Below are 14,676 nucleotides of genomic sequence, written 5' to 3'. Positions count from 1 at the left end.
ATCACACCTCACACTACTACTATATACATATAGACCAGACTATAGACTACCATCTACCACCTCACACTACTACTATATACATATAGACCAGCCTATAGACTACCATCTACCACCTCACACTACTACTATATACATATAGACCAGACTATAGACTACCATCTACCACCTCACACTACTACTATATACATATAGACCAGCCTATAGACTACCATCTACCACCTCACACTACTACTATATACATATAGACCAGCCTATAGACTACCATCTACCACCTCACACTACTACTATATACATATAGACCAGCCTATAGACTACCATCTACCACCTCACACTACTACTATATACATATAGACCAGCCTATAGACTACCATCTACCACCTCACACTACTACTATATACATATAGACCAGCCTATAGACTACCATCTATCACACCTCACACTACTACTATATACATATAGACCAGCCTATAGACTACCATCTACCACCTCACACTACTACTATATACATATAGACCAGCCTATAGACTACCATCTACCACCTCACACTACTACTATATACATATAGACCAGCCTATAGACTACCATCTACCACCTCACACTACTACTATATACATATAGACCAGCCTATAGACTACCATCTACCACACCTCACACTACTACTATATACATATAGACCAGCCTATAGACTACCATCTACCACCTCACACTACTACTATATACATATAGACCAGACTATAGACTACCATCTACCACCTCACACTACTACTATATACATATAGACCAGCCTATAGACTACCATCTACCACCTCACACTACTACTATATACATATAGACCAGCCTATAGACTACCATCTACCACCTCACACTACTACTATATACATATAGACCAGCCTATAGACTACCATCTACCACCTCACACTACTACTATATACATATAGACCAGCCTATAGACTACCATCTATCACACCTCACACTACTACTATATACATATAGACCAGCCTATAGACTACCATCTACCACCTCACACTACTACTATATACATATAGACCAGCCTACAGACTACCATCTACCACACCTCACACTACTACTATATACATATAGACCAGCCTATAGACTACCATCTACCACACCTCACACTACTACTATATACATATAGACCAGCCTATAGACTACCATCTACCACCTCACACTACTACTATATACATATAGACCAGCCTATAGACTACCATCTACCACCTCACACTACTACTATATACATATAGACCAGCCTATAGACTACCATCTACCACCTCACACTACTACTATATACATATAGACCAGCCTATAGACTACCATCTACCACCTCACACTACTACTATATACATATAGACCAGCCTATAGACTACCATCTACCACCTCACACTACTACTATATACATATAGACCAGCCTATAGACTACCATCTACCACCTCACACTACTACTATATACATATAGACCAGCCTATAGACTACCATCTATCACACCTCACACTACTACTATATACATATAGACCAGCCTATAGACTACCATCTACCACCTCACACTACTACTATATACATATAGACCAGCCTATAGACTACAATCTACCACCTCACACTACTACTATATACATATAGACCAGCCTATAGGCTACCATCTACCACCTCACACTACTACTATATACATATAGACCAGCCTATAGACTACCATCTACCACCTCACACTACTACTATATACATATAGACCAGCCTATAGACTACCATCTTCCACCTCACACTACTACTATATACATATAGACCAGCCTATAGACTACCATCTATCACACCTCACACTACTACTATATACATATAGACCAGCCTATAGACTACCATCTACCACACCTCACACTACTACTATATACATATAGACCAGCCTATAGACTACCATCTACCACCTCACACTACTACTATATACATATAGACCAGCCTATAGACTACCATCTACCACCTCACACTACTACTATATACATATAGACCAGACTATAGACTACCATCTACCACCTCACACTACTACTATATACATATAGACCAGCCTATAAACTACCATCTACCACCTCACACTACTACTATATACATATAGACCAGACTATAGACTACCATCTATCACACCTCACACTACTACTATATACATATAGACCAGCCTATAGACTACCATCTACCACCTCACACTACTACTATATACATATAGACCAGACTATAGACTACCATCTATCACACCTCACACTACTACTATATACATATAGACCAGACTATAGACTACCATCTACCACCTCACACTACTACTATATACATATAGACCAGCCTATAGACTACCATCTATCACACCTCACACTACTACTATATACATATAGACCAGGTAAGACTATAGACTACCATCTACCACACCTCACACTACTACTATATACATATAGACCAGCCTATAGACTACCATCTACCACACCTCACACTACTACTATATACATATAGACCAGCCTATAGACTACCATCTACCACCTCACACTACTACTATATACATATAGACCAGCCTATAGACTACAATCTACCACACCTCACACTACTACTATATACATATAGACCAGCCTATAGACTACAATCTACCACACCTCACACTACTACTATATACATATAGACCAGCCTATAGACTACCATCTACCACACCTCACACTACTACTATATACATATAGACCAGCCTATAGACTACCATCTACCACCTCACACTACTACTATATACATATAGACCAGCCTATAGACTACAATCTACCACACCTCACACTACTACTATATACATATAGACCAGCCTATAGACTACAATCTACCACACCTCACACTACTACTATATACATATAGACCAGCCTATAGACTACAATCTACCACACCTCACACTACTACTATATACATATAGACCAGCCTATAGACTACCATCTACCACACCTCACACTACTACTATATACATATAGACCAGCCTATGGCGGCAGATTGACGAGGGCGGCATTTTCTGAGCTAAACTGACCAAGACGCAACTTCAATAACAACAAATAAAACCTCACATAATTCTGCCCAAAAACAATGACAAATTCTTTCAACCAATTGGCAAATGGCCTTTTTAGGTGAGCGCTGATGTCACCCTTTGATAAGCAGTGCCCAGTTTGTCAAATATTGTCTATTCCCACTGCGCCTCTCCAGGGTGCTGTTGGAGAGATGCATCTCTGCAGCGCTCCAACAACGTTCGATCAAAAAAATTATCTAACATAACGTAGCAGATATAGAATATGGTAGAAAATGTATGTGGCCTTCTATAGCCTACAGGCTGGAGATAAAATGTATGACAATGTAATGAAACGGACACTTTTTACCTCATGTACGTTTCTCCGGTCAAATCGCCTGACCTAAATGGTGCTCAATCAAATAAAAAAGGAGCTGTCAAGTTAACAAACGACATGTCCTAAAAACTGGACAGGTCAAAGTAAGATGGACAATATGGAATCACAACTGTTGTCCAGGAGTTTCACCACATTGTCATGATCAGTGGTTTCAAGTTTGTATCTGTCCATTTTTGACAAGCTGATCATATCGAAAAAGAAGTACTTCTGTGTTTCCCGTTGTGTAAACACATTGCAAATAGGTTTGTGATAACTCCTGATAAAGTTGGGAAGCTACTAGCTGAAATTCAGAGCATAAATAGCCAAATTGATTCATCACAGGATTCAGGACTAATAAAGCCAATGCAACGGCCTGTTTTACAAACTGTGGGCCTACCATGGGTTGGCATTCATAAAATTCCATTGCTGTCTGACATGGTAGGCTACACCCCAGTAAGCACGAGCCGTTGTCTTTTGGACGTCTTTTTTTGGTCCTGTCCGGACGTCGTTTTTTCATGTTCTATGTTACCACATAGATGGACATTCATAAAATTTAATTTCAGGCAACACTGTAGGCTACACCTCAGTAATCATAGACCGACGCAGATGCCTTTTGGACATATTTATTTGGTGCCGTTCCGGACCAGCCTTGATTTCCACATCCACAGACTTTGGTTTTTGATCCTGTCCAGATCACCAATCATAGACGTCTATTTTTTGGTCTTGCCTATGGTGGCAGAACGTCAAGAACCGTCCCTGGAATCAGGTGTGCTAGATTGGGGTTGGAGTGAAAACCTACAGGACGGTAGCTCTCCAGGAACAGGGTTAGAGAGCTCTGGTCTATACCCTTATCCTATACATAGGATATTGTCTTAAACCAGGGGTGTCAAACTCATTCCATGCAGGGCCTAGTTTCTGCTGATTTCTGGATTTTCCTTTCAATTAAGACCTAGATAACCAGGTGAGGGGAGTTCCTTACTAATCAGTGACCTTAATTCATCAATCAAGTCCAAGGGTGTAGCAAAAACCTGCAGACACTTGGCCCTCCGTGGAATGAGTTTGACACGTTTTAAACTCTTCCTCTTCTCTCCCCCTCCAGCGCTCCAACTACCTTCACAGACAGGTGCAGGCCCTGGCCTCCCAGTACCCCAACGTGAGGGTGACGCCCTGGAGGATGGCTACCATCTGGGGCGGTGCCAGCCTGCTCACCATGTACCTCCGCAGCATGGCAGACCTCATCACCATGACCGACTGGAGCTGGGACTTCTTCATCAACCTCAGCGCTGCAGACTACCCCATCAGGTGAATGGGGTGGAGGTGACGGGGGGGGGGGGGGGTTAGGATGGTGGGGGGTAGAGGCTAGCAGCATGTCAGACCTGATCACCATGACCGACTGGAGCTGGGACTTCTTCATTAACTTCAGCGCTGCAGACTACCCCACACGTGACTTGGGTGGAGGGGCAAGGTTTTCCAGATTGTTGACCTACTGTGCACTCGGAAAGTATTCAGACCCCTTGACTTCCGCATTTTGTTACATTACAGCCTTATTCTAAAAAGGATGACATTTTTTCCCCTCATCAATCTACACACAATACCCCATAATGAAAAAGTAAAAACAGGTTTTTAGAAATTTTTGCAAATGTATTCAGTATTCAGACCTTTTACTCAGTACTTTGTTGTAGCACATTTGGCAGCGGTTACAGCTTCATGTCTTCTTGGGTATGACACTACAAGCTTGGCACACCTGTATTTGGGAGTTTTTCCCATTTTTTTCTGCAGATCCTCTCTGTCCGGTTGGATGGGGAGCATCGCTGCACAGCTATTTTCAGGTCTCTCCAGAGATGTTCAATCGGGTTCAAGTCTGGGCTCTGGCTGGGCCACTCAAGGACATACAGAGACTTGTACTGAAGCCACTCCTGCATTGTCTTGGCTGTGTGCTTAGGGTTGTTGTCCTGTTGGAAGGTGAACCTTCGGCCCCAGTCTGAGGTCCTGAGCACTCAGGAGCAGGTTTTCATCAAGGATCTCTCTGTACTTTGCTCTGTTCATCTATTCCTTTGACCTCATGGCTTGGTTTTTGCTCTGACATGCACTATCAACTGTGGGACCTTATATAGACAGGTGTGTGTCTTTCTAAATCATGTACAATGAAGTTGTAGAAACATGTCAAGGATGATCAATGGAAACAGGATGCACCTGAGATAAATATTTAGTCTCATAGCAAAAGGACTGAATAGTTATGTAAATAAGGTATTTCTGTTTTTTATTTGTGATAAATTAGCAAAAATGTCTAAACCTGTTTTTACTTTGTCATTATGGGGTATTGTGTGTAGACTGATGAGGATTTTTTATTTATTTAATCCATTTTAGAATAAGGCTGTAATGTAACAAAATGTGGAAAAAGTCAAGGGGTCTGAATACTTTCCGAATGCACTGTCTATGTTAAAGTACGGAAGTAGCAGCAGCTGTGTTGACAGCAAATTGGTTTTAATGGAACGTCTTGGTGTTGCAGGATGTTTTGGGCCACTTCTCCTTCGAAGCAGTCAAGCTGGTTAGGGTTGAGGTGGCCAGGAGTCAGACAGAGAAGAAATACTACTTCACATGCTCACGTCCCTGTGTGACCTGACATGAAAGGACTCTTACATGACCAGTTTGGTCATGTTATGGATAAAAAAAATATTGAGAGATTGATAGTCCTTTGTTGTGTAATTATAATTTACAGTTCAGACAAAATGAGCCATTATGAAGAGATGCATACAGTATTAAATGCCATCTGAATAGCTGTCAGACAGTAGACACACAGCTATATAACCCCATAGGCCCTCAGGGAATCCATACTGTCACAATCACTGCAGACTTACAACAAAGACCCTAATAAACAACTTAAATAGATCAATCACAGTAGATCTCCTGTTCTTCTTAAGGTGATTACACATTTGTTCCCCCCGGATTCCAATCCCTCTCCTGGCTTACTTACTCAGTTGAATAGGTTACATGATGAACTGATTAATGTTAATTGCCCCTAGGTCAATATGTATTGACTTCCCAACAGGTGGTTTGTGTGTGTGTGTGTGTGTGTGTGTGTGTGTGTGTGTGTGTGTGTGTGTGTGTGTGTGTGTGTGTGTGTGTGTGTGTGTGTGCGTGTGTTAGTGTGTTAGTGTGTGTGTGAGTGAGTGAGTGAGTGAGTGAGTGAGTGAGTGAGTGAGTGAGTGAGTGAGTGAGTGAGTGTGGCACCGCCCCAGATGGTAGCCATCCTCCAGGTGGTTGGGAGGGAGGCCAGGCCGTGCACCTGTCTGTGGAGGTAGTTGGAATGCTGGAGGGGAAGAGAAGAAGAAGAGTTTAAAACTCATTCCACCGAGGGACGAGTGTCACACATACACACCATTGTGAACCTCAAGGTCATTAGTCCCTCATAGACTTCGATCACGTACTTTCCCCAGATGGCCACCAGTTGCTGTAATTGCCATTGTGAAAAAGGAAACTGGACCTTGTGTGTCCAACACCTAGAGCTAAGATGGAAGGTATAAAGAAAGAGGTGGTTGCCCTGTGTTGTTTTATAGTCCAACACGTGTGGTTGGTTTATATACACGGTTTATATACACAGGCTCAGCAGACACCGCTGTTTGTGTTCACCCTGTCAGGGAAATGTTCAGGGAAATATTTATGTTTCTGAAAGAGCTTACTTTTAGTCTGTTGCCATGTAGATATGTGCTTGTCGGAGATATTATGGGATAGTGTGAGAACAGTGAGAATAGTTCTGATTTTGATGCTCGATCATAAAAGTGACAGTGTCTGTCTCTGTCTTTTTGTCTGTCTGTCTATGTGCTCTCAAGTGTGTGTGTGCATGTAACTGTGACCCGTGCTTTTTGTGTGTGTGTGTGTGTGTGTGTGTGTGTGTGTGTGTGTGTGTGTGTGTGTGCGCGCATAATGCCTTGTGTATGCCCGTATTTGCATAATGTGGGTGTATGCTTGCGTCTGTCACTGTGTGAGTGAAAGTGTTTGTGGTGTGCTGATGAGCTGTTTCTTCCTGTCTGTCTCCTCTTCTTCTCTTCATTTGCATGGCGGTGATGTGGTGGAGGAAAGGGCTGACACTGGAGGTTTTTATAGGCCCATCAGGAGAGAGATGGAGGGAGAGGGAGTGATAGAAGAGACAGAAGGGAGTGAGTAAGAGAAGGGGGAAAGAGAGGGGTTACAGGTTGCCATAGCAGACAGTAATATCTTTGCTTAGCAAGTGCTTTTTTGGACCACTTCTTGGATTTGACTCAAGTTTCCTAATTTAGACAATATTTACATACATTAGCCCACAACACTCTGGTCATCAATTCACTCCCTCAATCCACTCCTGCTCATCTACAATGCCATACAATGATACAATCAAAAAGAAGAAAGCTATGTGACAAATTATACTTGCCTTGGATAGCCCTCTTCAATTCAGTTCAATTCAACTGTCATGTGAGTGTAGAATGAAGCCAACCAGTCTATGCTACGGTCATAGTACCTCACTAAAAGAAAAACCAGGCTATGATCCACCCTATGGTCATCTTCTCCACTGATACTGTGTAAGGAATGAAGGGACAATCCCTACAATATGTTACAGCCATAGAGCACCAATGCTATAAGGAATGAAGGGTTAGCCCTGGTCTGGTCCGGTGCTGCTGCTATGTTGTTGTAATCAGTGTGTCTGTATAGGCTGAAGGCTGTAGGAGAGAAACAGGCATTATACCCTGTCTAATTCTCTGATAATGTCCTCCCATCCGCATGGATGAGCCTGAAAGGCCCAGCCCAAATACCCTCTCCCCCTCGCGCTAGTGGTGGTGTCTGTGTGTCTGCCCAGGGGGCTGGTATGGAGGGATGGAGGAGGGAGGGATAAGTTACATGGTTGTTTTGTCCCAGAGCGAGGATCTCTTTCCAGGCTTTTCTCTTCAAGACAGGCAGTGTTGTCTTGCTTCTATCCTCTTTTCTAACCCCCTGGTTTAAATTGAACATAGTACATATAGGTACCGTACAGTATAGTACAGTATAGGTGCATTACAGTACAGTATAGGTACAGTACAGTATAGTACAGTATAGGTACTGTACAGTACAGTATAGTACAGTATAGGTACCATAGAGTATAGTACATTACAGTATAGTACAGTACAGTATATTACTGTATAGTACAGTATAGCTACAGTATAGGTACCGTATAGTACAGTACATTACAGTATAGTACAGTACATTACAGTATAGGTACAGTATAGGTATAGTACAGTATAGTAAAGCATATAACAGTATAGTATAGGTACAGTATATTACAGTATAGTACATTATAGTACAGTACATGCACAGTATAGTACAGTATTGTAAAGTATATTTGGCTAAGAGTGTGCAATTGGGGCATATGCCAACAGGGTAGCAGAGTGTTTTTAAGGTGCTGGTATAAGGGTGACTGCAGGGCTGTGATATGGGCTTGGCTGGTAATTCTGTGGTACTGGCTACGGTCGCAGTGTGTGTGAATGCCATCCAGCCAGACAGATAGTGACAGAGAGAGCACCCTGGGGGCAGACAGTCAGTCAGCAAACCAACCAGACCCACTGGACAGACTGTGTGACCACTCAGGCACAATGGCACAACTCTGGCAAATCTATGCTGTGACCTGTATTTCCCCCGCTGTGCTATGCTCTGTGTGTGTTGTCTGTGTTTGTGTGCGTGCGTGTGTGTGTGTGTTCGGCTACACAACATCAGTGTGTGTGTGTGTGCGCGCGTGCGTGTGTGTTCCACTACATCTGCTAAGTAAAGCCTTGGGGCTGTGAAATTGCTCCTTCATCAGTAAATGGCATTAATATGCATCCCTTCAGCCTGCGCTAGCCCAGCTTTGTTAGGAGAGTTTAGGCTCTTTTAGAAAGGCACACTGAGCTGTCATCTAAAGGCCCAGACAGCCTCCCCCTACCCTGCTTTACACCCTGCAGACATCTGTATTGTTGAGAATACCTTTGACTGTGGCAGTGATGTCTTGCACTGCAGAGGAGAAGCTTTTAGCCTGGCTGGGCTGCGTAGAAAGGGTTTGACTCCACTGGACTGCTGTATTGTATAGTGCCTGTGGGGTTGGTTATTGAGCCAACTGTTAAATGGATGTTATGTTTACTGTCTTTGTACTTAGGGTTAGTCGTTTTAGAGACCAACTGTCCTGGAAAACTCTGGGCCCTGATCATAGTGGATAGTTAAATAATGAATAATCAAATGTTCCGTTAAAGCAATAGTTCACCCCAAAAACAAACTGAGCACAAAAGTGAGTGGCGGTTGTATGAGTGAGAGTCCATGAAAATGGCTGGCATACTGTCACAGAATAAGTCGTGCGGGAGAGAGAAGGACCAAGGCGCAGCGGAAGTGTGGATACTCATATTTTAATTTTCAAAAACAGGAGTAGAGCATCCACCGAAAAAAAAACAATAAACAAAACAATGAACGGTACTCACAATGTGACGGTGTGGCAGGCTAAACCAAACAAAGCAGTGCTCACAACAATTCCCCACAAACACACAGACAAACACACCCAACTAATATAGGACTTCCAATCAAAGGCAACACCACACAGCTGCCTTCAATTGGAAGTCCACCCCAATTACCTCTACATAGAAACACCCAACCTAGACAGAACAAAGAAAACCCAACTTCTTCTGCCACGCCCTGACCAACACTTAACACCTACTCCACCTGCTGGTCAGGACGTGACATTACCCCCCCCCCTAAAGGTGCAGACTCCGAATGCACCTTCAAAAGCAAAAACACAAAACACCCAAAACAACCCGAAAATTCCCCCTAACTACAGGGAGGGAAGGGAGGGTGGCTGCCATCAACGACGGCACTGTGCTACACCCCCCCTCCCCAACCCACCTATGTTGGAGGCGGCTCAGGTTCTGGCCGTTCCAGGCAGTAGGGACAGTTCGGCAACTCGGGACAGTCTGGCAACTCGGGACAGTCTGGGCAGTCTGGCAACTCGGGACAGTCTGGGCAGTCTGGCAACTCGGGACAGTCTGGGCAGTCTGGCAACTCGGGACAGTCTGGGCAGTCTGGCCACTCCGGCAGTTCAGGGCAGTCTGGCCACTCCGGCAGTTCAGGGCAGTCTGGCCACTCCGGCAGTCTGGCCACTCCGGCAGTTCAGGGCATTCTGGCCACTCCGGCAGTTCAGGGCATTCTGGCCACTCCGGCAGTTCAGCGCATTCTGGCCACTCCGGCAGTTCAGCGCAGTCTGGCCACTCCGGCAGTTCAGCGCAGTCTGGCCACTCCGATGACTGTTGACTGGCGGGCAGCTCCAACGACTGTTGACTGGCGGGCAGCTCTGACGACTGTTGACTGGCGGGCAGCTCTGACGACTGTTGACTGGCGGGCAGCTCTGACGCCTGTTGACTGGCGGGCAGCTCTGACGACTGTTGACTGGCGGGCAGCTCCGACAACTGTTGACTGGCGGGCAGCTCCGACAACTGTTGACTGGCGGGCAGCTCCGACGACTGTTGACTGGCGGGCAGCTCTGACGACTGTTGACTGTCGGGCAGCTCTGACGACTGTTGACTGGCGGGCAGCTCTGGTGATGGTTGACTGGCGGGCAGCTCCGACGACTGTTGACTGGCGGGCAGCTCTGACGACTGTTGACTGGCGGGCAGCTCCGACGACTGTTGACTGGCGGGCAGCTCCGACAACTGTTGACTGGCGGGCAGCTCCGACGACTGTTGACTGGCGGGCAGCTCTGACGACTGTTGACTGTCGGGCAGCTCTGACGACTGTTGACTGTCGGGCAGCTCTGGTGATGGTTGACTGGCGGGCAGCTCCGACGACTGTTGACTGGCGGGCAGCTCTGACGACTGTTGACTGGCGGGCAGCTCCGACGACTGTTGACTGGCGGGCAGCTCCGACAACTGTTGACTGGCGGGCAGCTCCGACAACTGTTGACTGGCGGGCAGCTCCGACAACTGTTGACTGGCGGGCAGCTCTGACGACTGTTGACTGTCGGGCAGCTCTGACGACTGTTGACTGTCGGGCAGCTCTGGTGATGGTTGACTGGCGGGCAGCTCCGACGACTGTTGACTGGCGGGCAGCTCTGACGACTGTTGACTGGCGGGCAGCTCCGACGACTGTTGACTGGCGGGCAGCTCCGACGACTGTTGACTGGCGGGCAGCTCTGACGACTGTTGACTGGCGGGCAGCTCTGGCGACTGTTGACTGGCGGGCAGCTCCTGCCCGTCACACAGCCCTTGTGCCCCCCCCTAAAAAATTATTGGGGGTGCCCCTCGGTCTCCCAGTCCTTGCCAGCCTTCTTCCGCTGCTTGGTCCTGTGAAGGTGGGGAATTCTGTCACAGAATAAGTTGTGCGGGAGAGAGAAGGACCAAGGCGCAGCGGAAGTGTGGATACTCATATTTTAATGTTCAAAAACAGGAGTAGAGCATCCACCGAAAAAAAAAACAATAAACAAAACAATGAACGGTACTCACAATGTGACGGTGTGGCAGGCTAAACCAAACAAAGCAGTGCTCACAACAATTCCCCACAAACACACAGACAAACACACCCAACTAATATAGGACTTCCAATCAAAGGCAACACCACACAGCTGCCTTCAATTGGAAGTCCACCCCAATTACCTCTACATAGAAACACCCAACCTAGACAGAACAAAGAAAACCCAACTTCTTCTGCCACGCCCTGACCAACACTTAACACCTACTCCACCTGCTGCTCAGGACGTGACACATACTTAGGTTTTTATAGAGAACTATCCCTTTAACAACTATCCCTTTATATCCTTGACAAACCTTGAAAAGTGATGACAGGGAAAAGCTGTTGTATTGCCCTATGGCATATGGTTTCTACCTCTCTCTCTTTGATTGGTTGGTAATTATGATCTTCCTGGCTGTCGTTTCCACTGATTGGTTGGTTTCTAATAATCTCTTCCTGGTTGTCGTTAACAGAACCAACAGCCAGCTGGTCGCCTTCTTGTCCAAGTACAGAGACATGAACTTCATCAAGTCCCACGGCAGAGACAACGCCAGGTGAGATCTAACAAGCACACGCACACACGCACTGATAAATACACACCCACATACAGGGGATCGCACACACATACACACACACACACACACTAGCATGATACAGACACATTAAAACACGTTCGCTTATTCGGATTCTCATTCTCACACACCAGTGGTGGTCGGTGCCTTTTAAGATGAGGGAGAACACTTTTTTTTTATGAGCATGGCCTTATTTCTATTACAGCATATTGGATGACTGTCATTTATATTCCATTCACCCAGTTCAATGTAACATTGATAGGTTTAGGTTACTAAATTATACACAAATTGCCCCTATACCCATCATGAGGTTGCTACAACCTAGCCTATGAATGAAAGTTTGCAACGTACAGTACCAATCAAAAGTTTGGACACACCTACTCATTCCAGGGTTTTTCTTTATTTTTACTGTTTTCTACATTGTAGAATAATAGTGAAGACATCAAACTATGAAATAACCCATATGGAATCATGTAGTAACCAAAACAGTGTTAAACATATCAAAATATATTTTATATTTGAGATTCTTCAAGTAGCCACCCTTTGCCTTGATGACAGCTTTGCACACTCTTGGAGAGTGAGGGACAGGTCGAGAGAGAAATTTGAGTAATCAAGGCGACAGACATTGACACATTCAATACCGCCTTGCACATTCTTGCCTGAGTCTAGCTGATCTAGGGTGTAATCATTAGTCCAACGGTTGCAAACAAGATTTTCTATTGGAAAAATTCAGGTAACATTTTTCAACAGACTCGGTTCACTTTCATAGCAGCCACATACAAACAGCATGATCACTTCCTTCTCGTATCTACACGCTCTCCTCCTCTCACCTGTTCCCTTTGCTTGTGGACTTCAGTGCATCACACTGGTTGTGACCAGGCGAAAAAACCTTTCCAAGCCTAACCTTCATATCATAACCGTTAAACACAGCCTACATCGTTGTCACCATTTTAGCTAACGTCATAACTTAGTCAACATAGCTACTAGAACTAACGCGTTAGTAAACCCGCTATAATCATGCAGTACTGTGTGTACAGTCAGCAAACAGTTTAGCAGTTACACCAGCGGCCCCGGTGGCAATAAATTAATCAAACCAAAAGCTTACCTTCACTTGGAAAAGTTCCAGTGTTGGATAGCCATAGCCAGCTGGCTAACATGACATCGCTTTCTGTTTGAGCCGGGTGTTTGAGAAGGCTAAACTAGCTAACTGCATTCGCTAGCTAAGTATGTGAAAGTCAAAGTGAAAAAAACACAATGAAATATAGCTAGCTCTCTCTCTCCTTCATTTTTGAAGAAATCAATTTGTTCAAAACTGTTCAAATATTGTCTTTCTCTCTTTGAGTCAACTACTCACCACATTTTATGCACTGCAGTGCTAGCTAGCTGTAGCCTATGCGTTCAGTACTAGATTCATTCTCTGATCCTTTAAATGAGTGGACAACACATCAGTTCATGCTGCAAGAGCTCTGATAAGTTGGAGGACGTCCTCCGGAAGTTGTCATAAGTAATGTGTCTATGGAAGGGGGTGAGAACCATGAGCCTCCTAGGTTTTGTATTGAAGTCAATGTACCAAGAGGAGGACGGAAGCTAGCTGTCCTCCAGATACACCATGGTGCTACCCTACAGAGTGCTGTTGAGGCTACTGTAAACCTTCATTGCAAAAAAAGTGTTTTAATAAATTATTTGTTGACATATGAATATATTTAGTATAGTTTTATCTAAAAAGGATCACTTTTAATATTTCACTATTTAAAAAAAAAATTTGCTGAGGAGGATGTCCTCCCTTTCCTCCTCTGAGGAGCCTCCACTGTCACACACACACACACACACACACACACACACACACACACACACCCTCCTTGCCCCAGCTCGGTGACTGAGTCATAATCCAATTAGGCTCCATCTGTAGCTTTATTAATTAACCTTCCCTTGTTGCCGTCGCGAGGAGCTGCCTGCCAGCCCTGCCCTGCCCCGCTCCATGCCCTAGCACGCTACTTAATGACATGCCAATCACTGGTTCACACACACACACTGACACCAATCACAATCTGGCTGCCTGTCGTGCTGTGCCATGGTGTGTATCTGTGTGTGTGCCATGGCGTGTGTGTGTGTGTGTGTGTGTGTGTGTGTGTGTGTGTGTGTGTGTGTGTGTGTGTGTGTGTGTGTGTGTGTGTGTGTGTGTGTGTGTGTGCCAGGAGTTAGACAGGCTTGACTGAATAAAACCACTACTGGCATGAGATAGG

At 45.0% G+C, this 14,676-nt stretch overlaps 1 protein-coding gene across 1 annotated transcript in view; it reads left to right on the top strand.

Moving 5' to 3' along the window:
* Positions 1 to 14,676, top strand: part of LOC115177878 (xylosyltransferase 1) — a 107,584-nt gene that overhangs the window by 68,017 nt on the left and 24,891 nt on the right. The window contains exons 4-5 of the mRNA XM_029738874.1: positions 4,495 to 4,697; positions 12,335 to 12,415. Of these exons, the coding sequence (XP_029594734.1) occupies positions 4,495 to 4,697; positions 12,335 to 12,415 (284 nt within the window). The remainder of the gene's footprint in view (positions 1 to 4,494; positions 4,698 to 12,334; positions 12,416 to 14,676) is intronic.

The sequence above is a fragment of the Salmo trutta genome, chromosome 38 (genome assembly GCF_901001165.1).
Source record: "Salmo trutta chromosome 38, fSalTru1.1, whole genome shotgun sequence".
Lineage (NCBI taxonomy): Eukaryota > Metazoa > Chordata > Actinopteri > Salmoniformes > Salmonidae > Salmo > Salmo trutta.
The sequence above is the reverse complement of the archived record's forward strand: the minus strand, read 5'-3'. Positions and strand labels throughout refer to the sequence as shown.